Source organism: Stigmatopora nigra, chromosome 10 (genome assembly GCF_051989575.1).
Source record: "Stigmatopora nigra isolate UIUO_SnigA chromosome 10, RoL_Snig_1.1, whole genome shotgun sequence".
In the NCBI taxonomy this organism is placed as follows: Eukaryota; Metazoa; Chordata; class Actinopteri; order Syngnathiformes; family Syngnathidae; genus Stigmatopora; species Stigmatopora nigra.
In genome coordinates, this window is record NC_135517.1 from 5,727,037 (window position 1) to 5,751,710 (window position 24,674).

Consider the following 24,674-nt stretch of genomic DNA (forward strand, 5'->3'; position numbering starts at 1 on the left):
TATAATATATTTTGTCCATCAATACTTATTAAATAATTCCAGATTGTCTGTTAACTTATTTTCATTGCAAGCCTGTCGCAACCCGGAATGAACATTTTCAGCACTTAATCAAATACAAATGTATGCCATAAATACAAAAGCACAGGCTCAACTTTCAGCATTAGCTCCGGTGGCGATAGAAAAAAAGAGGAAAGAAAGGAGGATGGATATTGTATACAGTCAAAAAGTATTTTTGGTGAGTAAAAAATATGGCTATTTTTCTAAATAATACGTCAATTGTATAAGGTCATTATTGGGGATTGTTTTATGTGCCGCAGCTGTAGCTGCAGTAGAGGTTTTATAGCCATAAAATAGTTTTTGAGGGTTGGATTGATTCGGGGTTAGAAGGCGCTACTAGAAAATGCACGGACCGCCACTGAAGGAAGGTGTACAATGTAAATCTCACACACAAGGTCTGACAGGCTCACTCTAAGGGCCCCAGACTAGTGAGGCAGATATGCTATCCACTAATAAAAGGCACTCACCTTTATCGATATACTGGACTGCTTTTAATCACTTCATTAAATACTGTCAAGCATCACTGGGTCCCTTCAAAATTTTTCATAGGCCTATTCTGTAAATCAGGTTTTTATTACTCAGCTGCTAGTCGAGTGTTATTGTTAAAAATGATATGGATCAAAAAAGGACTAAATTGCTCATACTGTTATATTGGATTATTTGCATGTCACGATGACAGGATTTGCTCGCCATCACCCCACCCAAGTCACACAACAACCTAAATATGAAAAGATCACATACTGTTACTAGGTCTGAAATTATGGACGCATTTTACAGTCTAGTATTTCGCAGTACAAACGCACATACACATCTTGTGCAACAATGAAAAAAAAAATTGTAAACACTTGAATGTGCTCATGTAAACATAAAGAGATGCTATAAAATGGCCCTTTAAATAAGAAAGCTCAAGGTGACACAGTAGACTCTAACAGTATAAAACATGTACTATATGCATTTTTTTAACGGTCAGAGATGTTAAAAGAATTATCATGATTAAGGTGATTTGATGTAATACAAAACATAGCCAGCAAAGGGCGTGTTTGCACTGCAATTCACACATGACATTTATATGAATTTGTACATAAAAAAAGTCAGAGGCCTCCCATCATTTAGAACAGGCATATTCTACTTCTATGATGTTGAATGACAGTACATTTATTACAATCATTTATTTTGTGGATTTACTAGAAAGCATGTATTTTGTCTTAAAGGGACTGAAAGAAAATAACATTGTGAACAGCCTTAGTTTCATTTAGAAGCATATCATCATACATACAAAGAAAGTCCATGGAAAATTGGTGGGTGGCTAGTTCTTAGTTCATATATCATCAGCCACGATTCAAAGTAACACATGTTAAAATATTATTTGACTTCTGCAATGCAAGCTTAATAACGAGCCTATTTAAGCTTTGAAGCAGCCTCCTTGCAGTGAACGCGATAGTTTTTCCTTGACTTCGTGTGAAGCTGCAGAGTCAAAAAGCGGCACGCTTCCTTCAAGTCAGCGTATGTTTTTGCAGAAAAAAAGCAAAATACAGATTGAGAAGGAAAGTGGGTCTGCTCACAGATATAGGCAGGCTATTTTTAGAAGTCAATTATGGCGTTTGAGACATCCAAAATGTCAACTCGCCACGTGATCCCACTTATTTCTTAACAGGATATTGTTATATATTCACAATGGCAAAGAGACCATTTCCAGACTACCAATAGAAATGAAAATCCCAACTTGCCAATTAGTGACCTTAACTGATGTTGAATGAAATAATGTTTCTTTTTTTTCCAAATGTATTTTTGCTTCTTAGTTCCTTTCCTCTTTTTTTTCAACTGTCACATTAATTGAGCAGTAAGGAAACAGTGGATCAAATACAGAAGCTGCATTTTTGCATCTTATTTTCCCTTTTCTGGGAACGTGTTTCAAGACAGCTACGGCTTTTGACAATTTGTTGCATGGATTTTTCATTGTTTATTTAGTCCAACCAAAACACACAGAAAAATTGGTTATTTGACTTCACATTTTGCAACAATGAATTAGTTTAACTTGTCATTATCATTTTAAGTGTTCTAGCAGTCTTGATATGCTTCTTCAACAGACATAGAGTAGCAATAAGGCCATCGATCAATTCTCCAAAATACTGTCACATCCAAGAAAAAAAAGATGACTTTATGTGGCAAGGGAGACAGCATTATCTCATATTATATTAAAATGCACAGACATGTAATCTCACCAGACCGCCTAGTAAAACTTCAAACTGATATGATCGTTGTGGTTGTCCCCAAAAATGCCAAGATCAATGATTTTACAAGTGTTGTTTTTCAGTTCAAACTCAAAGTACTAATAGAAAAGTCAATGGGAATTAGCCTCTTTCATTATGCACCTGTGTTTTGGGGTCTTCAGTGGTGCAAACCGCCTTGGGCTACATGTCTGCATTTGGTAATGATTTTAATGCTACCGAATAGCTAGTAGTTTAGATCAGTATTTTTCAATGATTTATGAACTGAATCCTCTTTTACCTTTGCAAAAATTTCAAGGCATACAAATAATAATACTGCAACCTAGAGTTGTGGTCAAAAGTTTACATACACCCATGAAGAACATAATGGCATGGCTAAAAAATAATATAAGTGAACATTATGGTCCAGGCTTCTAAAAGCCCGGAAGTAATCCACCTGGACGTCGTAGCCGACCCGAGAGGTTGTCTAGTGAGACAGCTGGAGTTTATTCTGGTAATTTCACGCTTTAATTTGAAGAATGTGGTCAGTCAAGTAGAAATTGTCACAGCCAGTCACAGAAATACCACAGATCAAAGTAAATAGTATATACAAAATGAATAACATCAGTAATAATGTACAATAGTGCCTTGCAACAGCAAAGTGCATACTATTTTTAAATTGTGTGCAATGCTTCCTTGCACAAAAAAAATACAAATAATAATTATATATATATATATATATATATATATATATATATATATATATATATATATATATATATATATATATATATATATATATATATATATATATATATATATATATATATATATATATATATATATATATACATATATATATGTATATATATCGATGAGCTGCGCAGTGTACAGCGACAAGTAAAGAAAGTGGCAAGTCAAGGGTGAAATTAAAGAATTAAATTCTCTATCTGCCTATTTCGGAAAATGTATGCCTGAGCTGCTCCATGTTCACCCAAACATTATGTAACACTGAGCCAAATTTACTGAATAATCACCCCGCACCAAGCTTTTCTGCTCAACTTTCCAGCCACGGCCCACTGCCTGAAATGCTATTATGCAGAGCCACTATCATGCACAAACACCCATATCCTCTAGTGGTGCGACGCCACAGCTGTCATGTCAAAGCCAAAAAGGTGAGCACAGCTACAGTGCATTTTGTTGGATGCAGATTTAGAAAAAAAATCCCTGTAATGTTGGAGTTTTTATAGAAGAATAAAGAATTCATATATACCTTTTATGCCATAAGTTATTGTGAGAAACTCCCTGTGGTTATATATATTGCAATTTATGGGAAAATGGGTTAAAGGAACAAGGCTGATGAAAGAAAAAAAACCCAAAACTGAAGAATTGCAGTGTATGATAGCAGACAGTATTGGGATGTTGAGTGACAAAGATGAAATCTGAGCGAGAATGCCCAGAAAGCCTTTCAGTGGCAAGTGTAAAATCTTACAAATTAGGCTGATCCTTTCTAAACATAGTAGTAGTTGCATAAAATATTAAATTACACAGTGTTCTACTTGAACAATATTTTGACTCCGTGGACTTATCGCTAGCTGATCTTTTTTAAATCCTTACCCTACTTAGATTGTGTTTCCCAGCAGTTATGTAAATATTCATAACATTTATAACATTCAAGGCCTCTACTTTTAAACTAACTGGGATAACCCTTAGCGCTTTGCCATAACATTATGCTCTGATTTGTTGAGTATGTCAGTGCTCACATATGCATGAGAGCCAAGCAGGCTGTGGATGCGAAAATAATATATATTCGGCTGTGCAACTTTATCTATAGGCGCTACTCTGTTTCACTTGAATTATTTGTTAATTTGACTAGGGAGGGGGTTGCCTGTCTCTCGTCTCTGAAGGATTTTGGAATAGTTTGCGGACTCGTAACCTTTAACAATTATAAATTCAAGTCAATTTTGATCGATTTGACCATTTTTTTCTGAAGGATTTCAGACATTTCAATGAAAACTGCTCTTATCACCATAATCCTCACCATACCAAACATATTCAAATTATGATGATATTAATCAATGTTTTGCATTAGGATCCATTTCTATTCGACTGTGCTCAACAAATTGTCATTCAGCTCTAAATCCATTACTTGTTGGACCCCTAATGTTTTATTGCAACATTACCGGGTAAGTACAATTTTGTACAAATGGCGCTCAGAGAATAAATAGGAATACATCCCTATAATATACTTACTAACTCTCCGTGAAAAACAGTGAAGTAGCAATCATTGTTATTATCCTCAATAAGAAAATGAAGTTCTTTTGAGACTGTCCACAAAATTTCTAAAAATTAATATGTGCCTGTTTTCACAGTAATAATAATCAGCCGTATATTTGTTCACGTTCACCTGCGTGCAGAACGTATGGTTGGATAACCATGAAAGCAGCTGCCAAAAACCAAAGGGATGATTACACAGTGATAGCTCATCCCCACCTAAAGTCAAATAAATCCAACAAGTTTTAACCATGGGTTAGTATAAGAGCCAGTAAATCCAACTGCTCACATTCATAGCTTGTGCCTCAAAGAAATTATGACGGGGTGTTTGTGATTCATATACACGTGTGAAACATAAATAGCCCAACAGAGAGCTATGCTTTCTTCTCCAGGCAGTTTGCACCTCCAACAGACATTAACAGCCTTTTTGCACAAATCCCGAGGTTTCTGGGGTATTCTTGGAACCATTTCTACACCCGTTTAGCTCTCAAAGAAAGACATCTGACAGCCTCAAGTGAGCAATGGTATCTTGTGTCATTTCAAAGCTCAGCAGAAATACAGTGAAAACCTGAATCATAAAAAAAGTGTGAATCGCCCCTTAAACGGTTTCATTTTCGCTCAGTGTCAGTTCATGCCCATGAATCTACACATGGTTTGTTATAGTAAAAACAGGGGTTTAAGATATAGCTATCTTTCTAGAACCCAGATACATCACAGATCTAAGGTGGAGGGTCAATATTCGGTGTTGGGTTTTATCCGTGTAAACAGTTCAGAACTATGAGGCAGCATGAAATAACAATGTTAAAAAAAGTTCAGATTTCTATTACACACAGAACTGTGAATGTCATGAATTCCTTTGATGACAAGCCAAAATAGGAAGTGAGTTTAAGCCCCTCAGGTGTAAGATTCTTATCAAGCTGGGCTTAACTGAAGAAAACAAATTTCACCACTTTAAATGAGGCTTTTGATTGAATGACACATTTATCAATGGGCGGACACTTCCGGTTCAAACTCATTTTGGTTGTTTGCCTCTCGTTAAGACTGGAGGCAGTGTCAAGTTCATCACCTCAGACGTGTTGTACACAAACAAACGAGTATTTTGCTTGGCTCTGGTTGCTCTCATTATGTCGCTTACTGCTCAGAAAAAAATCCTGTGATGAGCCACATTTCAAGTTGGTAAACACACTGCTTCCCCTCCCACCTCATAGATTACCTACCTCACATCTATCTGTTAATATAAATGAGACAAAATGCATCTTAACCCAGAAAACAGTAGTACAACTTACTGCCTTTTCAGTGACCTCAACAAAGTTTAATGGGATTTACCCCATGAGATGAATAGCAGTGTGTTGCTATATTTTATTATGTAAATATCTAGCACAGTAAATTTAGTGGTTGGTAAACCTGCCTCATAGTTGTGTGTTTATAGCTTCAAGTATATTTTCTAAATTATATTTAGCAAAAAACTTTTGTAACATGAATAAATATTAAGTAATTGAAAGTTGATTTATGAGTACTATTTACATAATTACATAGATAAATGAGCATTAAACTTTGTATTCACTACTGAGCTAAGATCGCATCTTATTTTCTGAACTGATTTATCCTCACTAAGGCGGCGGGGGTGCTGGAGCCTATCCCAGCTGACAGTGTAGGAAGGGGTATCCATAATCAACAAAGGTCAGCTTTTAATCGCGAAACCTTAAAACTGTTAGACAGAAATGCCAACTTCTTTGCTTCACTTTTTAAATAATTACAGAAAAATCAGCCATGAATATTGCTCACATGAAAGGTTTTATTAATCGGCAATATAATAATATAGAGGATCGTCTTGTATTGAATACAAGTTAACACATTTAACAATTGAAATCCATTTATTGTTTTGTTTTTAGGAATAAGGAATTTTTTCTTCAACATTACCACATTAAAACTCATTTGAAATTATTTCAGATTTCGAATCCTAATCAGTTTGAATAAGAAGAATAAAAAAAACCCTTTCCTGGATGTTCGTACAAATAGTTTACCATAGATCCGTTGTAGAGATTTCACCACCAGATGTGCACATAAAGTTAATGACTCAAAAGAACCCCCTTTAGTCTGCTTCTCTTTTACATGTTAACAAGACCACAAATGACATCATTAGTTAGCGTCACAAAAAAACGACAAAATGCAAAACCCTCTCTCAAGCAGGATATTAATTGCCAATCACTAAACAGACTTCTGCCATTTAGTCACTGTGAATGTCCTCTAATTTATCGGCTAAGAATCATTCAACATTACAAGCTTTTCAAACTGTCAAGCTAGTTCATAGTATTTCTCTGTCCTGGATCAAAATAGGAGTTGATGCAAGGATCATAGAGCAGATTTAAATGCCCGTCTTCCATCTCTTCTTCATTTAGAAACTCTTTCCCCCCTGCAGTGAAGCAAGAACATCATTCGGCAGTTTTTTTCTTCTTCATGCAATTCTCAAAGTAATGAATAAAAACAGCATGCTCACCAACAGAGTAAAAGATGACTACTATGCGCAATATTACCCACACCTACATAATATAATAAAATGCCAAAACAGATGAAGAAAAAAAAAGCACACATACTGTTTTCTCCCTCTTTTAAACACCTTTAAATGTCTACTATAATGCAGTTGTACCTATTCCATGTGGTGGTTTGCACTATATTTTCCAGACACGTTTAGGTGATAATGATGGTGAGTAGACTCTCCCAGCGGAATAAAGGGAGAGCCTTGCGGGGTGACCTTCCGACTCAGGTGGATTTAAAAGTTTTCTGCCATTTTTTTTCATGAGTCAAGAGTTGAGATGCGAGTGACAATCACCTTATGAAGCTATAAAGAACTCCGCCCCACCCTTTCTGTAATCCTCAATACTTTAAAGCACACCAATTTGGCTGTTAAATTGACAGGCAGTTAAATGCTAAAAAGGTTAGAGAAGGCTCCGGGTGGAACATTTTATCTTATCAGAACTTAGGTGACGATAATGAAAACTAATTATGAGACACATTGTGTAAGGAAAAAAAAAAGTTGTAAACTGGAAAGGTTCCATTAATTAACCTTGTTGGTGTGTCTTGTCAAAGGGTTAAAGACCTGTAAAGAGTCGTGTCTTTTTTGACCTAAACAGGACAGAGTGTCACTCTCGTGGAGTTTTCACTCCTAATTACAATTCCAAATGCATTCCAATCATCGTTTATGGCGTGCTTTGGTCTCTATAGTCTTTCCGTAAGCTCATTGTGTGTGTGGTGACACGATAAGAGGATGGAATGGGCTCTCTCTCCCTAACCTACAGAGACATAAGAGTCACAGGGGCAGAACGACCAACCTTAAGGTTTACTATACCTTGGATTTGATCTTGATGATGGTTACTTGTGTTGTCTGACCTTCTCTGGCTGCTGGAAGGCAGAATAGGGGGGCCGAGTACATTCATCCAATCCCTGGGAAGAGAACATACAGCCATGACAACACGTGCCATTATGGCCTGCTGCAGGCCAGAACATTAAAAAATGCCTCTATGACATGTTAACAACGAAGGTCCTATCATCATATACGCTGTCACAGGCACTAACTAGTGGTCCATTGTCCTTGGGCACTTCCAAATACACACTTTGCCTCGCTGTATTAGCCCAACTATCATTTATTCTATCCCAACTCATGCTGCGAATTGAATCTGACAACATTCTGACCCAGATAGCTCTTCTCAACCATGGCCATCTTTTGTGAGTTCTTTCTCTTTGTGATCGTACTCTCACAGGTTTCAATTATACATAAGTCACTACACAGTATTTCAACACAACACGTCTCCAGAGGAAATGTGACGGCAGAGATTAATCTTTTGAAACATAATTCACATCAGTTGCATAATCACCCATTTACATCTTTTGCCTCTGGACAATGCAACTCATAAAATCACATCATAGCATCTTTAATGAGGAAATGATAACCTCTCTGCTGTATGTTTTAATATTCATCTGGCTGCAGGCAAATAAAACATCCATCTCATCAGAAACAACAGCAAGGATGGGTGCTGCCACTCATTTTGATCTACTTTTTGTTTTCATATTAAACTTTAAATGGGAAAAAGAATACATCTTCTTAACACCAGATCTCCGCTTGACGGCATCAATAGTCCAATCTAATCAGATTCTAATACAAGAAGTTGAGCTGTGGATAATAATGCCTGAATTGACATTGTTACTTTGACACATTCAATGTTTGGCGTTTCTAGTATTGTCTTGATTGGATTACACTTATTTATTTTTGGGGAAGAAATAATTGTTTTTTTTGTGTTGGCAACCCTGGAATAGATTTTCTGTATGGACTTCATAATGAAGTGTCCTTTGAGAATATATTGCTTCGTGTGAGTAATTATGGTGGGATTATGGTCAAACCTAACTCAAAGGTGTCATCTGACTTTTCTGCTCGCACAATCTAAATTTGGACTTCAAAATGTCCATTATGACTTGGCATAAATGATTTAATAAGTTCATCCAAATCTCACCAAGTGCAAAGCTACCGGGGCAACTACATAACATATACAGGTTTTTTTTTAAATCAATAAAAATAAGGCAACACGAAAAACAGCAACAAAATTACTTCAACTGCTTGTAAAACTCTCCTTGAAAAAAGAATACCTTGCAGGACGCTCCAAAAGCCGCGCCTGACAGATCTCCACAGCAGAGCAGTGTCAGCATTTGACGCCAAAAAGAGGGGAATGAAACCCATCCACGGAAGCTTTTCATCAATATGTAAATCAAGGCCCGCTTCAAAGTAAAAGAGAAACAACAAGCTCGAGACTGGAAAGTGTTTGAGGTACTTGTCAACAGCAAATATCCAATCCGGCGAGGAGAATTCCTGGCCCACTGGGTATTCAAACAACCTCGGGACAAATAAGCTAAGAAAGACACTAAGGAAACCATCTATACCATCTACATCATTGCACTGCCTTTCATCAATAAATCAAAAGTAGTTCAGCACAGAAGAATGAATTTGTCCATAATGTAATACCTTTGCCTACTTGAGTAGATTAGATTACAGCATTATTTTGTCCCTTATTCAGGAAATGTCCTTGGTTGCAGTAGCAAGACAGTAGCAAGCACAGACACAGAAGACATTGTAGACCTAGGTAATAAAAACTGGATCCAAACACAGGAAGTCGGGGACGGGACCTTCCAAAGACTGAGACTGGGGTTAAATATGCACAATCAGTCTTCCAGCTATTGTAACATGCTTAAATTTACTGGACAGATGAGGTGAGGGACAAAAGCATTAAGCAGGCTCTTTAATTATAGCACATATAGTGGTACCTCGACATACGAGCACCTCGACATACGAGCATTTCGAGATACTATGACGGGCCATGAGCTAAAATCTGATGTCCATGTTATATTGTGTTTGAGTATGCATAAATGTGAGCCATGTCTCACAGCTACAGCAACCTTAAATACTCAAACATAATCTTCTCGCAATGGCCTTCTAACTTTTCATCTAAACTTTTGGATGTTGTAAAACTCCTGGCAGTGATTTCATGATTATTTAAATGGCATTGCAGATGCCTGCGATCAGTTTTGTGAGGCACAGAAGAAAACGAAAAGATAATAATGTGCAATTGTGAAAAAAGACAAACAGCAGATAAAGGAGGAAAAAAACACACACAAAAGGCATTTATTTGCCCTCATCTGTGAGGGAGATGAGCCTCCATCTGCAGCTGACAGCTGACATTTAGCCTTAATTCTGCAGTCAGTTATTATGTGTTTCATTTCAGCTGCAATAAAACACAAATACAAAACCCAACAAGAAAAGAAAAGAGATTTATCTGCAAGAATTGTATTTTTTTTCATCCATTGTAAACAAATACCATATTTTTCGGACTATGATAGCACCTGAGTAACCCACTACCCAAAAAATGTTAAATCAAAGGAAATAAAAAAACAAGTCACACTGGAAAAATTCAAAACAAAGAACAGACATGTCATAAAATATTTATATTGTAGGAACAATAAAACAAATTTGATATCTAGTTCACTGCCTTTTCTTGCGTCACAGAGCTTTTTAAAGATATATTTTAGTTCTCAATAGATATATCAATAAAGATGTATTTTAGTTCTTAGCCAGTTCTCAATATGACAAAGAAAGAAAACACTTATGCAGCCATCACACTCAATTTTAGAGTAGATGAGTCTATGATCCACTTTATCAAGAAGGTTAACAACAGTAAGACACCAAGTCACTTTTAGTAAGACACCAAGCAGGATTGTTATGTCTCATAATAAGACTGTTGTCTTATTATATTGTCTAATTACTAGGTTCTATTGTCGGCATACTTTGGCCATATAACGAAAGAAGAATATAGACTTGGATCTTGCAACCTATTTCCTGCAATATTTTAGGTATCAGTGTACATTATAAGTCCACTCCAATCTGATGTAAATTATCAACACAGGCCTGAAGCGCCTTCTTGCATTTCAGTGTAAAAATAACAAGTGAAATGATATCATATTGTGTGAATAATCTCACGCGTAAGACACACTGAATAAGTGGCACCCCCGGCCAAACTATTGAAAAAATAAAAACAACAACAAGTGCAACTTATAGTCCGGAAAATTCAGTATAAGTGTGTCTGCCTAATAACTAACATAAAGAGATATGGACAATTATGCCGTGGTTACCCCAAATTATACATTTATAGTTGTGTCAATAGTACTTTATTAGATGAATCATTACCTTGAAATTGATGACTGGAGTGGTTTCATTTCTTTCTGGTAGTGCTGACCTTCATTACCTGGCTGTAGAAGGGGAAAGGGGAGAGGGGGTAAAAGATCATTAAACTTTCCCAAAAAGTGACCCTTCAGTTCCGCTATAAACCAAGGTATGGTATTAATAATTTATTATTATTACTATTATTATTATTAGATAATGTGTGTATTGTTCCAAAATGGTGGCCTGTGGATTTGTCCTAGTACTATTAGATAATGTCTTTAATTTAATTTAATTGCCTTTTTGGAAAAATAGGTTGATCTCAAAAAATGAACAGTAAAAAAATGTGCAGATGACATAACCAACATATGCCAGAATAATTAGAATACACTACAGACTTGCCAGATGGTTTGTACCTTGAAAAGGGCGATAAATACATATATCGTGGTGTTCTGAAAAAAAATCAAAAGCGTATTCAAAAGCTAAAAATCTCATTTGGGACCACAAACGTGCTTGTGATTTATTTTGTAAGTGTAATGGTGTCTTGCACACTGACTTAGATACTATCTTTTCAATATTTGAGTATCAGGGCACATAATACTACCAAAATGCAAATGAATAATGATACAAATGAATAATGTATCTTTGACTATAGTCACACCTGCGGCTCAATGTTGGCTCCGTATGGAATTTATATATTCATTCGGTGAACAAAATGTTAGAATTTCCATCTGCTTCCACATCATGGAGAAACAAATTCTATTCATTTTATGATAGATTTCCACATTTGTAGAGGTGAATAGTGTTTTCTTGTCTTATGAAGTGTCATAATATCTACTATATAAGTCAAGTCTGTATTTCAAATCGTACATTAAACATTTGCTTTCCCGTGTATGCCTATAAAAAGCAGGTGCATTGCCAGGATTCTAAATGAGGACATCACTATTGACAGTCATATTTACTTAAGGCTTGACACATACATGCATATTGTCTATGTTGATTCATGGAAAGACACGTTTCACTGTTGTCTCAAACATAGCAATCTCTAGTTAGTGGCTCAGGGCAACCAAATACAGAAACATGGAAGTCAAGCCCTATCTAGTTCATTTGGGGAAACTACCTCTAATATATTTGCGGTGCCATTCCAAAACAGGGTCAATAAAAGTGCTAATACCTGAAACTCAACCACTATCAGATACCTGCGGTATATGTAGTAGAACGGTAAGGGATTCATAAAATTAGCATCCATAATGACTGCATTCCCTGGGAATCCTACAGAGGAGCCATTTGGGTTTCGTAGGGTCTGCGCTCTCCCTTCCTAAGTGCAATGTGCTTATGCTAATGCACAATATATCCAAATGACCTTCACCAGCCTCTATACCATCTTTGAATTCTAAAAAGACCACAGAGGATAATTTCAAATGACCTAAATATTTTTTTTTTAGTCATGTGGGGGAAATGGTGGCTATTGTGCCGGTGAATCTTTTAAAGCAAGAGACCAATTAGTGTGTTTCTATCTCCATAATCTTTTGTAATGCAGGAAACACACCAGAGAAAGAGGTGTGTTAGTACTTTGCAATGCTGTAGATAGGGAGCTTGAAATGTAAATGAGCAAGTGTGCAGGTCAGCGACGGTCAGTAAAATTATTCCAGAAGGGAGATAGAGGGTCAGTGTAGTCATCATTACCAATGGTAAGTGCACACGTGCACAATGCTTACTGGGATTAAAGTAGCTGAGTAGAATCTGGTACCAACCGTGGAAATGTGTGCCCAGGTAGACATTTCTTCACTGCTTAGGCTCGTGCTGACGTTACACTGGCGGATCTGTGATGTAGTAGAGCCTAAGGCTTTGTGTTCGTTGTCCTCCTGCTCCCTTTTTAGACTTGTAAGAATCTGGAGCTCATCATTTCCCACCATGTATGATAGTAGACTGCTGTTTGGGTTTAAGTGCCAATCACCAGAAACACCAGGCTGGCTTGCGTTAATTTCCTCCTTTGGAAGAATCTACACAGCAAAAAAATGAATCAATTATAAGACTACGAGAACTCCAAATCAAAGGCAAATATTTTCTCATCAAAATCAATGAGTATTATTTACATTCATTTGGCAGAGCAGTGCAAGACAGATTTTACAATTTCTAGGGGATAAAAATACATAAAACAAGGCCTGGGGATAACAAACTGGATAGTCACATTTCTATGACAACCTTTCACTCAGAAGGGTCACCACTGCATGTTGTGTGTCAGGAGTTGCAACAAATCATGATCATGTACTACAGCCATGATGTGGGATGCAAATATGTGTCACAACATTTGCGCAAACTGAGAAAAAAAACAACAACAACCGTGAAATGTAACTCCCTTGGGCAGTAACATCACCCTAGCTTACTTTGTTCACATCTTCCATTTCCGCCGTAAACATGTGATCATAAAATATAGTTTCATCTTTTTTTCCATGACTTTACAATCCTTAAAATGAAATGAATGCATTATTCTAGATTCAATTGTTTACAAGCCTTCCACTGTTTTGTCTTTCCGAAACCTCTCTGCTCAGTGTAAGCCGAAATAATGTGCCAATATAAATTCACAAGATCAGGGTAAAAAAACACAATGAAAAAGGATTAGGTTACATTGGGTTTCATCGTTTAAAGAAACATATTATCAAATCCTGTGAGCACACTGTTTGGTATCGAATTTAAAACATTGAAATACCCATGTTCCTTTTTACTATCCGGCTGTTTATTTTATCTGCAGAGTGAGTTTAGTTTATGTTTAGCAATGGAATGCAATTTTCCAAGCTACAAATCACTGTTAGAGGGAAATAAAAAAGGCGAAAATACCTGGCCTTACCTTCAGCGAGTTATTCCAAACGTCTTCTTGAAGATGACTTTTTAACAGGGTTATGCTGTTCTTTTCATCAACCATGTGGTTTCTTTCTTCAGCTTCAACTACCTCACATTTCTGGTCCAGTCTGTTACCACAGGATGAGTGACAATGTCTGTGAGCCACTCCATCAATTTCAGCTTTCTTGCTGAATGCAAGTTGAGGGTCTGGAACATTTGCAGTTGGACAATGATCTACTGTTGTTTCCTCAGTGTTTTTCTCCTCCAAAACTTTGAGTTCCAAATTGAGATCAAGACATTTGGAAAAGTCAGAATTGGAGCCTGCTTTTAATGTCAGATGTGGGAATGCCTTGGAGCTCATTTCCTGGAAGAACACCAAAAATATGCTGTATAAAGATTGGTGCTCTATTGAAAAAGCATCTCTCTGTTAGTCACAGATTATCAAGGTGGTGAGCCAGAGTCCATCCTTGCTTGCTCTGGGCATATCATACATACACAACATCATGCCTTAGGCTTTCAAATGGTATAGTGACAAATGCTCATATTTAATTTATTTACTTAGTATTTACTACAGTGGAGTGGAAGTAAATTGACATTACAGCTCCAAACTGAGCCGAGGGGAATTCTAATTTTTGTGGCGATTCAAAGAGAAATCTATGTGGCATACATTTTTTCATTTTCTGAACTGCTTATCCTCACAAGGGTGCTGGAGCCTATCCCAGCTAACTATGGGCACCAGGCTGTGGGAACACAGCTCAGTTTGATGTAAGACCATTCATTCAGTCATTCATCATCCGTACCATGCATCCTTGCAAGCGTTGCGGTGTTTGCTGGAGCCTATCCCAGCTGACCTCAGACAAAACGCAGACTACACCCCAGACTCATTGTCAGTCAGCGCTAGGGCACACAAAAAGACAGACAGCCACATTCACTCACAATCACACCACAAAAGAGCAGGAATCAACCCCTTGCCTGCACCAAAATCAGGCAAGTGAACCGCTACACCATCAGGTGGCTTTAATCCTAGACAACTACGAAAGAAACCACATTGGTCAGTTACACCTTTTCTAAAAGTGTCAGTCAAAACTGAGCGTTGTATTTATGTGAAAGCAGAATTACTGAGAGGTGGCCTAGCAGTTGCCTTGTTATTGGCTGGCCCTCGTCTGGTGGCCAAAGTCAGCTGGCCTAGGCTTTAGCACCCCCGTGACCCTAATGAGGATGAAGCAATTCAGAAAATGAGATAAGATGAAAGAATCACTGATAGATATCATGAATTGGAGCTCATTATATTGAACAATTGGTCATAATGGCGAGGTTGGTTCGTGTATATCAGCTTATAAAGAACATAGCAGTTGAGTGAAGATGGCACAAGTGATTTTTCTGGGAAAAAAAGTGCTAACATCATTGAGAAACATTACTTGAGTAGATTATGTTTCTCACATTGACAAAAACAGCACAATGATAGGGATTTTTTTTTGACTGATGAGTATTTTCATTGAAATGTTAAAAAAATACTCTTATAAGCAGTCTCCCTATAGACTACTTTGTGCCAGTTTGGAGCAGAAAACTGAGAATTGGAAGTAGCATATCAGGACATGGAAAGTCGTTAAATCCAGTCGTTACTTTTCGTAAAAGAAATACACAGCTCCCTAAGCACAGAGACTGTCTTGTCTCTATTTCTTCTCTCAACTGGTGCCATTTGCGGCAAGCTTTATTCTGGGGTGAAAGGTTATAATAAGCCCTTTGAGGCTTAAGCTTATCAGCGCCATATGTTATTTGCTTTCTCTTTCCTTAAATCCTTCATCATTCGACTTCAAGCGCAATCCAGTAAACAACTATTAATGAATATTTTTTGAACATACTGGTTTGCATTCTATTAAAAATACACCATTGTTCTGCTTTGTATACTTTTATTTTAGTCAAATTATATTCCAGTTTAGTTAGGACCATTGTGTGCTTCCCTCGATCATGAGGAATCCTTCAAGGTTTTTAATATATCTGTGTTTAATAAAAACAAATGGCTCAAAAGAATTGCATGAACTTGACGCAACACCTTGAAAGGTGAACGAAGAAATGAGCAATTTGTCAGAAATGAGTGAAAATCTAAGTCAAGCCAATATGTGTCAGATAAATTGTGTGTGTGCTTTATCATGTTAGTGGCTCAATAACAAGAAAAAGCTCTTAGCATTGCAATGATTTAGTCATGTGTTGCAACCCAGTTTCACAGCCATGTTATTCACGGAGATACACATTTCCTTTTTTAACTTAACTTAAATCACCCATTATTAAAATTATTGCTATAATTACATCCAATGCACATATGGGTACACTCTAATGCAAACTAATTTTCTTTGTTGGATTAATATGGGACCGAACCTTAAACTCTAGAACTGTGAGTCCGCTGAGACGCCCAGTTAGTGATTTGCAGATATTAAATATATTTTTCAAGTTAAATTAGGGATGAAATACAATTTAAGTTCAAAATCTAATAATGAATCACAACACTTAACAAAGTTGCTGCCAAACAATCCTTTCAAAAAAGAAGTCATTAGTTTCCCATTATTCTTGTGATGCTTATTTTTAAAATGTAACGAATGTAAGACAGTTGGAAATAATTTCCCATTACATTGGAAGTATAAAACATGTTAAATAATTCTGCATAAGTAGTAAAGGCAATTAGTATTTCTTTGAAGGCTGTAGGTTTTGAATTGAACAGTTTTATTTCACTGCTCAGCATAAACTAAATTATATTTTAAATTCTGACACCATTATTATCCGATTTTATAACCCCACTTACATCTTAAGTTGAAGTATATTCCCCACTGTTAAATGAACAGTGTGAAACAGAACTCACGAGTTACTTCGTAGTTGGTAGATGTCATTTCACATTTAGTATTCACTTTGCCTCAGATGAACCCTCAGAGGGGAATGGCCAATGGGAGAATTTAGACTTAAACAAAAATGTGCAAAACTACTGTTTCTAAAGTATCGAGCATGAACTTCCATTCATCATTTAGGGCACAATGTATACAATGTATACAGTGGTACCTCTACTTACGATTGCTTCTACCTGTGAACTATTAAGTTTACATGCAATGCTATATTTTGCATTGCTTTTTATGGAGAAAATAGTTTGTAATTAGAACTAGGGGGTTATAAAGCATAATTAGGAATTGTTTCACTTTGGTCATTGCACTACACATTGTCACATTACCATGATAGAGACTGAATTTGTTCCCCCCAGAGTGAGTGTACCTCATCATTTTCACGGACAGTGAAATCATCTCCAGGCTGGGCAACTCCATGTGTCTCATTAGGTCTTTGAACCTGATCATCTCTCGTCTCCATCTTCTGCTTACGCCAGCCTTGGCCTCTTTCGGGTGAGGGGTGTGGGGACACAAAAGTGAACACCTTCTCCCGCAGTGAAAGCTGTAACTCTGGCTCCTCATCATTACTCTCCCAGCAGCTCCGGACCTGCGGGTCATGAGGGGAAGTGGGCCTGGTTGAGCTGGGGAGCGGCTCTGCTAGCCTGGGTGAAGGTGAACTTGTGCCTGGTGAATTTAAATTGGATTCTGCTTAAAAGCTTGTAAGATAAAGGAGAATAAAATACACATTTTTTTCATGACACAATTTCAAGCAAGCAATATTAAAAAAAATTCCAACTTGTCAATTGGCATAGGAAGGTTCAAATAAAACATAGTCTTCACTTCGGTAAATCATCTGAGATAAATGGGAATGTATTATTTGATTAGGTTTAGTCTTAAGAAAAAGCTAAAGCATTCATGTGTGCACATGAGACACGGTGAGCACTCAAACTCCACAGCGGGCCTGAGCTCAAACTTGCAGGACCTCTCGATGTGAATGAGCAAGCACGATTCAACCTCTCGTCAGTATAATCGTTTCCTCTAATTGCCCACAGAGTGGCAATCCCTGGACCCAGGAGATGTCACTCTGACTTTTATTTAACGTGCCACATTACCATTAATGAACTAAGTACTGTGAGCACGGCTGTCCAAAGGAACTTGCAGCTCTGGAGGAATGTCTATAGACTAGAAAATGGGGTGCTCTTTAATATAACGGATAAGAACACTGAAAGATGCAGCTGCCCTAGCTGAATGGTCAAAGAATTAAATTGAGAACTGAAATACTATTTAGTGCAGATATAACCACATTAGAGTGAATCATGTAAAGTGCATAACAATGGGGAAAACATTATAATATTGAAAATAAATAGGTTAGTTTGAGCTTTAGTCCGAGTCTTCTTTGTCATATTTTGAGAGACATTGGATCATCGATAGAATCTTCAATAGGCGTTGTAGGGTAGCTTTTCCGGAGGTTCTTTTTTTCTGTGAGAGGTTTTCGGGGCACAATGAACATGGGGATCGCCGTGTCCTTTCTTGTACAAATATGCTTTGGTGCAAGGACATGACATTGTCAAGACGATTGCCAAATACAATACGACCTTGTTGTTATCAATCTCCTAGACACATTGTTACTAAGTGCAAACTACGTTCTTCATCCTCATCGTTGTCTGCTGCTTCTTCTTCTTTCTCACGGCCATGTTGATGTCCACACGTCATGCCAGCTTCACTTATCTACAGTGTAAATCCTTCATAATGGCGGTTCATTTAAAAATAAATCCCTAAATCGCTTAGTGTCCTTTTAAAAGGATATCGTGGCCATCTCCCGAATGTTCACTTCTTTGAAATTTGATAAATAAACCCAGTCTGCTCAGTGCAACGTCGGACCAAACTCCCTTAAAATGCCATTTGAATAATTACTAGAAAATGTGTTGTTATTTTGCCCAGAAGTGCAATCCACCTGCTTCAACATTCCCAAATGCAAGCCTCACCTTCCTTTAGAACCTGTGTAATTTCTTTCGATGTCAAAGGTTCTTGTCTGCTCCCTACTCCACTGGATGGAGGGCTGTATTTCTCCCTTGACTCATTTCTCCTGCTGTGGCCAACAAGAGTATGCTCTTCAGGGGCAGAAGAAAAAACAATTTTAAAACTCAAGGGGTTTTGTGCCTTTAATACATTCTGGCCTTTGTAGTTCTCCGGTGCTGTGCTTTGGACTTGTAACTTTCTCCTCTCAAATGCTAGTTTGTCAGGCACTTGGCCTTTTAGAGGGTGCGGCTCCAAGTACCCTATTTAGTACCTGGGCCTCACAGTTCTGGGGTCCTGGGTTCAATCCCAGATCGGTTCTAACCGGGCTTGCGTGGGTTTTTCTACGGGTACTCCGGTTTCCTCCCACATTTTAAAAACATGCGAGGTAGTCTAGTTGACCAATCTAAATTGCCCCTAGGTATGAGCCTAAAAGGGAATGATTGTCCATCTCCTTGTGCGCTGCGATTGGCTGGCCATCCACTCAGGGTGACCCGCACTTTGTGGCCGAAGTCAGCTGGGATAGGCTCCAGCACCCTCCACAACTCTTGTGATAAGCGGTTTGGAAAAATCAAACAAGCAAGCGAATGTAAAATCCAGTTTTTGTTTGAATCTGCTTTCATGTGCAGATCAAGCTGACGTACAGTGGTGTGAAGAAATGTTTCCCCTCTTTCCAATTTCTGTGTTTTTTTGAATATCTATATAATATATTATTATTGAATATCACACGTAAAGGTTTCAGATCATCCAACCAATTTTAGTATGACAAAGAGACAATCCAAGGAAATAGAAAATGCAGTTTAACAGGCAAAGGATATTAAAATGTTTTTTGGCAAATATAAGACGAGCCTTTATATTCTTTTTGGACAGCAATGGTTTTTGCCTTGGAACTCTGCCATGGATAGCAGTTATGGCCAGTTATTTTTTCTTATAGTAGAGTCGTGAACATTTATCTTAACTGAGAAGAGCGAGGCCTGCAGTTCTTCTGATGTTCTGTTTTAGTGACCTCCTGGATAACCCACCGTTGAACTCTTGGGGTAATTTTAGTTGGCCGACCACTTCGGGGAAGGTTTGCCACTGTTCCCAGTTCTCTCCATTTGTGGGTAATGGCTCTGACAGTGATTTGCTGAAGCCCCAAAGCCTTGGAAATGGAAATCTTGTAACCTTTTCCAGACTAATAGATGTCCATCACTTTTTTGCTTCTTCACATTTCTTCTTGTATTTCTTTGAATCGTGGCATGATGCTCTGATCTTGTAGTCTACTTAACTTTGTCTGACTCATTCTGTTTAAGTGTGGTGGTAATTAAGTGTGGGTGTGGACTGTGTTAATTCCGTTATTTTGTGAATTAACAAAGGGGGCAATTACTTTTTCAGAGAGGGCCAGAGAAGTTTGTAATTTTATCTGCCTTTGTGAATGAAATCATCATTTAGAAACTGTATTTTCTCTTTCTCTGGGTTGTCTCTGTGTCATACAATAATTGATTTTATGGTCCAAAACCTGTGTGTGTGTGATAAATATGCAAACTACCCAAAAATCAGGAAAGGGGCAAATACTTTTTCACATCACTGCATAAAAATTAATCATTACCTTCTTGATGAAGATATGATCGTTCTGGATTTTCAACTGCCACATTACCCTGTCTGTATGTCCGATTAAGGTATGCCTGCAGGATTATCACAAGGACAACCATAATTGAAGTTATACATGAAAAGACCGGCCAAATCATTAAGAGCCACGATAGAAGTGCTGTTTATTACCGTTTTTTCAGCACATGGTTCTCCTTTTTCCATTGCATTTGCGGCTGGGACACCTTTTCTACTGGCATATGTTGTCGATGCTTCGGCTTTCGAGCCTGAGGCTCTGTGTGGAGATGCCTGCGGCTTGCTTCTGTAAGAACTGGTTGATCTGGCAGCAGGATGCCGGTCAGGTCCTTCACAGACAGTCACATTACTTATTGACAGCTATCGATCTACAACAGCTATCATTTAGAAAGACTGCTTGGGGCTTAAGTAGCGATGCAAATAACAAGCACTTTATGTAATGCCCAGCATGATGATCAATGATGATAACACTTGGAAGTGTACGATCAATCCACTGTAGCTTTAAAAGGCAAGACAAGTTCTAAAAAAGAAAAAAAAAGCTGCCATTGGCAATTTTCCTTGTATCATGAGGGATTCCGACTGGCCTATTTCATTCCCGGAAATAAATATCAGTTCAAGTGGGCATCGTATTGACAACTACTGTTGTAAGATACTTTTGAAAAATAAAGTTAGTTATTTCTACTTCTCTGAGAAAGTAATCTAGTTATGTTACTAGTGACACAATTGAGAATATAATTATGTTACTTTACTTTCAAAAAGGTGGGCCGGTTAAAGTGTTTCGCGCATTTGTGCCATAGTTCTGAGATTGAGGGTTTGACTCCAGGTCTGGATCTTACTGTGGGGAGTTTGCATTTTGTAGTTGAACTGAAATTATTGAAAGAATGTGGGAAAAATGAATTTGCAGTGACATATTATTAAATCCAAGAGGTTGTCAAATGTGTATTGCGTAGAATTGAGATATTTTGGCTGGTTATTGTGAATTTAACATACTAACAGTTCCTGACAAGTCACTGAGGCAAGTAGGCAAGGCTGTCGCCATTTAACTAGATGTCTTCTTTAATAGCAATCCATTTGATTGTGATGAGGGAATGTATGCTAATGAAGCTAATCATGATCTGCTTATTCTTGTAGGTGGGCACTCCTGTCTTTTGCGAGCAAAGCCGCTTGAGTCAACACTGAAATGGCTGTCAGAACAAATAAATATGTGCTGATAAACGAGGCCACAGAGGCTGCAGGACTGAATTACTGGTGCATTTCTTTGTATAGTGGGTGATGAAGTACGTACAAATATCTTGGTGCAAAAAAATGCACAAATAATGTACCTATTTAATTGTATTAAATTGTGGACAATTTGGTGGATAGGCATAGAAAACAGTAGTAAACTATTAAGACCAACTTTGGAGCACATTGTAGTTGACAAAAATATTTAAGCATGTAACCACTAATCCTTCACTTATCTTTAAAGAATTAAGACATTAGAACTTACCGCCGTCTGTGTTTGTATTAGTTTTCTTCAAATTGGCCTTCTCTAAGACTTCCATGTTTAAAACCAGATTCTCTTGGCAAACACTTGGTGGAAACATGCAGCTGCGAGGGATCGGCTCCTCAACAGTGGCCCCACTGAAAAATACATCTAAATTCAAAGTAGAATAAGTATGGGGCAAAATCAAGTGGTGTAATGCTGGTTGACATGATAAAAAAAGTGAATCCTCCAAAGTCAAAAACAGCAAAGTTTGGCTATTTTCTTCTGCAATAAAATCCTGAATCTTGAAGTCAAACATAACTTATTGATGTAGGGAATCTTGTACGAGTTCCACTTCCTCGGCTTCTCTTAAGTAAAATAACTTGATGTCAATTATGTTTAATCATTTAAATTCGTAAGTCTTAACTCATTGGCTCGCCATAGACATTGGCTGAATGGTCACTATCACTATTTCTGATATGATTGAAATGTTTTCTGTTAATTTCTGTCACTTTGTATGATATGTGAAGGCTCTACGTACAATTCATCCAATATCATGAAACAATGTATATTTGAATTTGAAGGGGCCACTGAACAGAGAGTAAGAGTTAGGACATTAGGATCAACAGAACTGATAGTATTTACCGGCTCTTTCCATTACAGTTGGCGCTGTTTTCACAGTGAAGATTCTCCGCACTTTACAGTTGGCAAACAAGGTGATGCCATCAAGGGACAAAAACCCAGTGGCCTTGAACAACTCCCCGGTTAATGACACAAGGTCGACAAACAATGTGGTCCACTGAGACGAGAGAGGAAGAATTTCGGATGGTCAAGGGCACAGCTGACCTAAAAATAACGCCAGAATGTCTCGGATGAGTCAGATACTCACAATATTGCGTTTCACTCCTGCCAAAGGTAGTTTGGCATGCCAGAGTGTGGCAGATAACTCTTTATGCACGGTCGATATGAAGAGTCGCCGTTTAAGGTGACCGGCATCAGTTATTCTATGGCACAGGCACAACAGGGCACCTTGTGAATGGTTTGGTATATGATGCCATAATCGCATATGCAGTTGTCAGTATGCAGTAAAATCAGCACTTAACACACAAAAATGCAAAGGCACGTCCAGGAAAAAGAGCATTTCACCTGAGTCTAAAAATATAATGCATAAGAAGTACCAAAATTAGCAGGTTGTTGTATTCATGAAGTGCTTTCATGTATTATTGGCTTGGTTTTTGCTGAATAAACAAACAAGCCAGCCCAATATGGCGTTATTGATAATACTGTCTTACATTTAACTACGGTGAGTACAGTGAAGAAAACATTTAATTTATTGTGCTTAAAAAAAGTTTAAATATGTACTTGATTGCAATTAATTATTAGTCTTTTTTATAAGATTGTCAGAGATTGAAAGGTGTTATTTTTACTGAATTACATATTTTTGTAATATGTAAAAAAGCCCTTTTGCTTTTAATTACAGTTTGGACAAGTTGAACCTTGGTGTATTGTAATACTTGACAGAATTTGGCATGAAACTTCATTTGACCTACTTACAAAAGCTCCATAGAAAAGTCTTTGCCTTCAGGAATAATCACTTGAATGGCCAGGAATCTTTGAAGAAGTCCCACTAAGGAATATTAGCAACATGTTAATATTTTTGCAATACAGAATCAAATGTTCGGCAAAAATTTTGAAAAAATACACAATATATTATGATATCATAAAGACATCAAGGATCGCTGTGTACGACACGAAAAAAGTAAAAAAGCAGGATGTTATGAGGTATAGTTGTCAGATAAGGAGCAGCAGAGCTAGATTTATTTTATTAGCCAAGATGTATTTCAGCAAGCTACCTCATCCATGCACCAAGTAGTATTACTGAGAGCCTCAAGTCACTCAAAGCAATTATTAATGCCTTAATTTTCTGTAGACCACAGAAGTGTAAAGAGTACAGTTTGAAGCAGATTTGATGTTCCTGAGTTGTCACTTTCCCAATAGGTCAACTATTGAGAGAATGAAACTAAATAATTAATTTATACTTTAATGTAGTTACCATTTAAATAAAAAAAAATAGTAAGCCAAACACATTATTTTGTCAAGGTTACTTTCGCAATACTGTCAACGTACATGACATTTTCCCGTTGTCTGGCAAATGCATCTTCACAGACTTGCTGCTCCCCTCCAGACAGTAAACAAAACCTTTGACTCCTTTGTCATACTCCTGGAAATAGATAAAACATTCATACAAACACAGTTCATGCAAAAAAGAAATAAATATATATTTATTTATTTTTCTCTAGAGTGATTTGCACAAAAATACATGGTTCTGATATTCAGGGTCTCCAAATGTCAATGGTGTGATTTTTTACTTACAATCATGGATTTAATTCCTATTTGCCAATTCTGGCTAAAGTACCAATGGCTGACTGCACCAGTACAAATAGAAAATACAGGTTTACTCACTTTTCGTATGGCAGACTGGCCTCCATAAAGTTTCCACTTGGCCACGGGATCTTTTCCTTGTCCACTGAAAACCTCCACTCCAGCTCCTCCCTGCAAAATAGGACAAAAATGAAACTTGAATCCACCATTCTCGAGTTTGCCAACGATTGTGTTCATTTTCTCCACAGGCTCTGATCAAACATCTG

General features: G+C 37.4%; 1 protein-coding gene across 5 annotated transcripts in view; it reads right to left on the reverse strand.

The window, feature by feature from the left end:
• Positions 1-6,329: 6,329 nt before the first annotated feature.
• Positions 6,330-24,674, reverse strand: part of cfap20dc (CFAP20 domain containing) — a 43,092-nt gene continuing 24,747 nt past the window's right edge. Inside the window, exons 2-16 of one of the 5 annotated variants that reach the window (XM_077727147.1) lie at positions 24,490-24,579; positions 24,154-24,247; positions 23,581-23,653; positions 22,916-23,030; positions 22,672-22,825; positions 22,051-22,197; positions 20,721-20,893; positions 20,551-20,626; positions 18,932-19,057; positions 17,335-17,630; positions 14,087-14,443; positions 12,993-13,241; positions 11,266-11,327; positions 7,885-7,979; positions 6,330-7,828 (exon numbers count right to left, since the gene is read on the reverse strand). In XM_077727147.1, coding sequence (XP_077583273.1) covers positions 7,824-7,828; positions 7,885-7,979; positions 11,266-11,327; positions 12,993-13,241; positions 14,087-14,443; positions 17,335-17,630; positions 18,932-19,057; positions 20,551-20,626; positions 20,721-20,893; positions 22,051-22,197; positions 22,672-22,825; positions 22,916-23,030; positions 23,581-23,653; positions 24,154-24,247; positions 24,490-24,579 — 2,112 coding nt within the window. In that variant the 3' untranslated portion in view covers positions 6,330-7,823. The remainder of the gene's footprint in view (positions 7,829-7,884; positions 7,980-11,265; positions 11,328-12,992; positions 13,242-14,086; positions 14,444-17,334; positions 17,631-18,931; positions 19,058-20,550; positions 20,627-20,720; positions 20,894-22,050; positions 22,198-22,671; positions 22,826-22,915; positions 23,031-23,580; positions 23,654-24,153; positions 24,248-24,489; positions 24,580-24,674) is intronic. The other 4 variants (XM_077727146.1, XM_077727145.1, XM_077727148.1 and 1 more) reach the window with 4 other exon arrangements.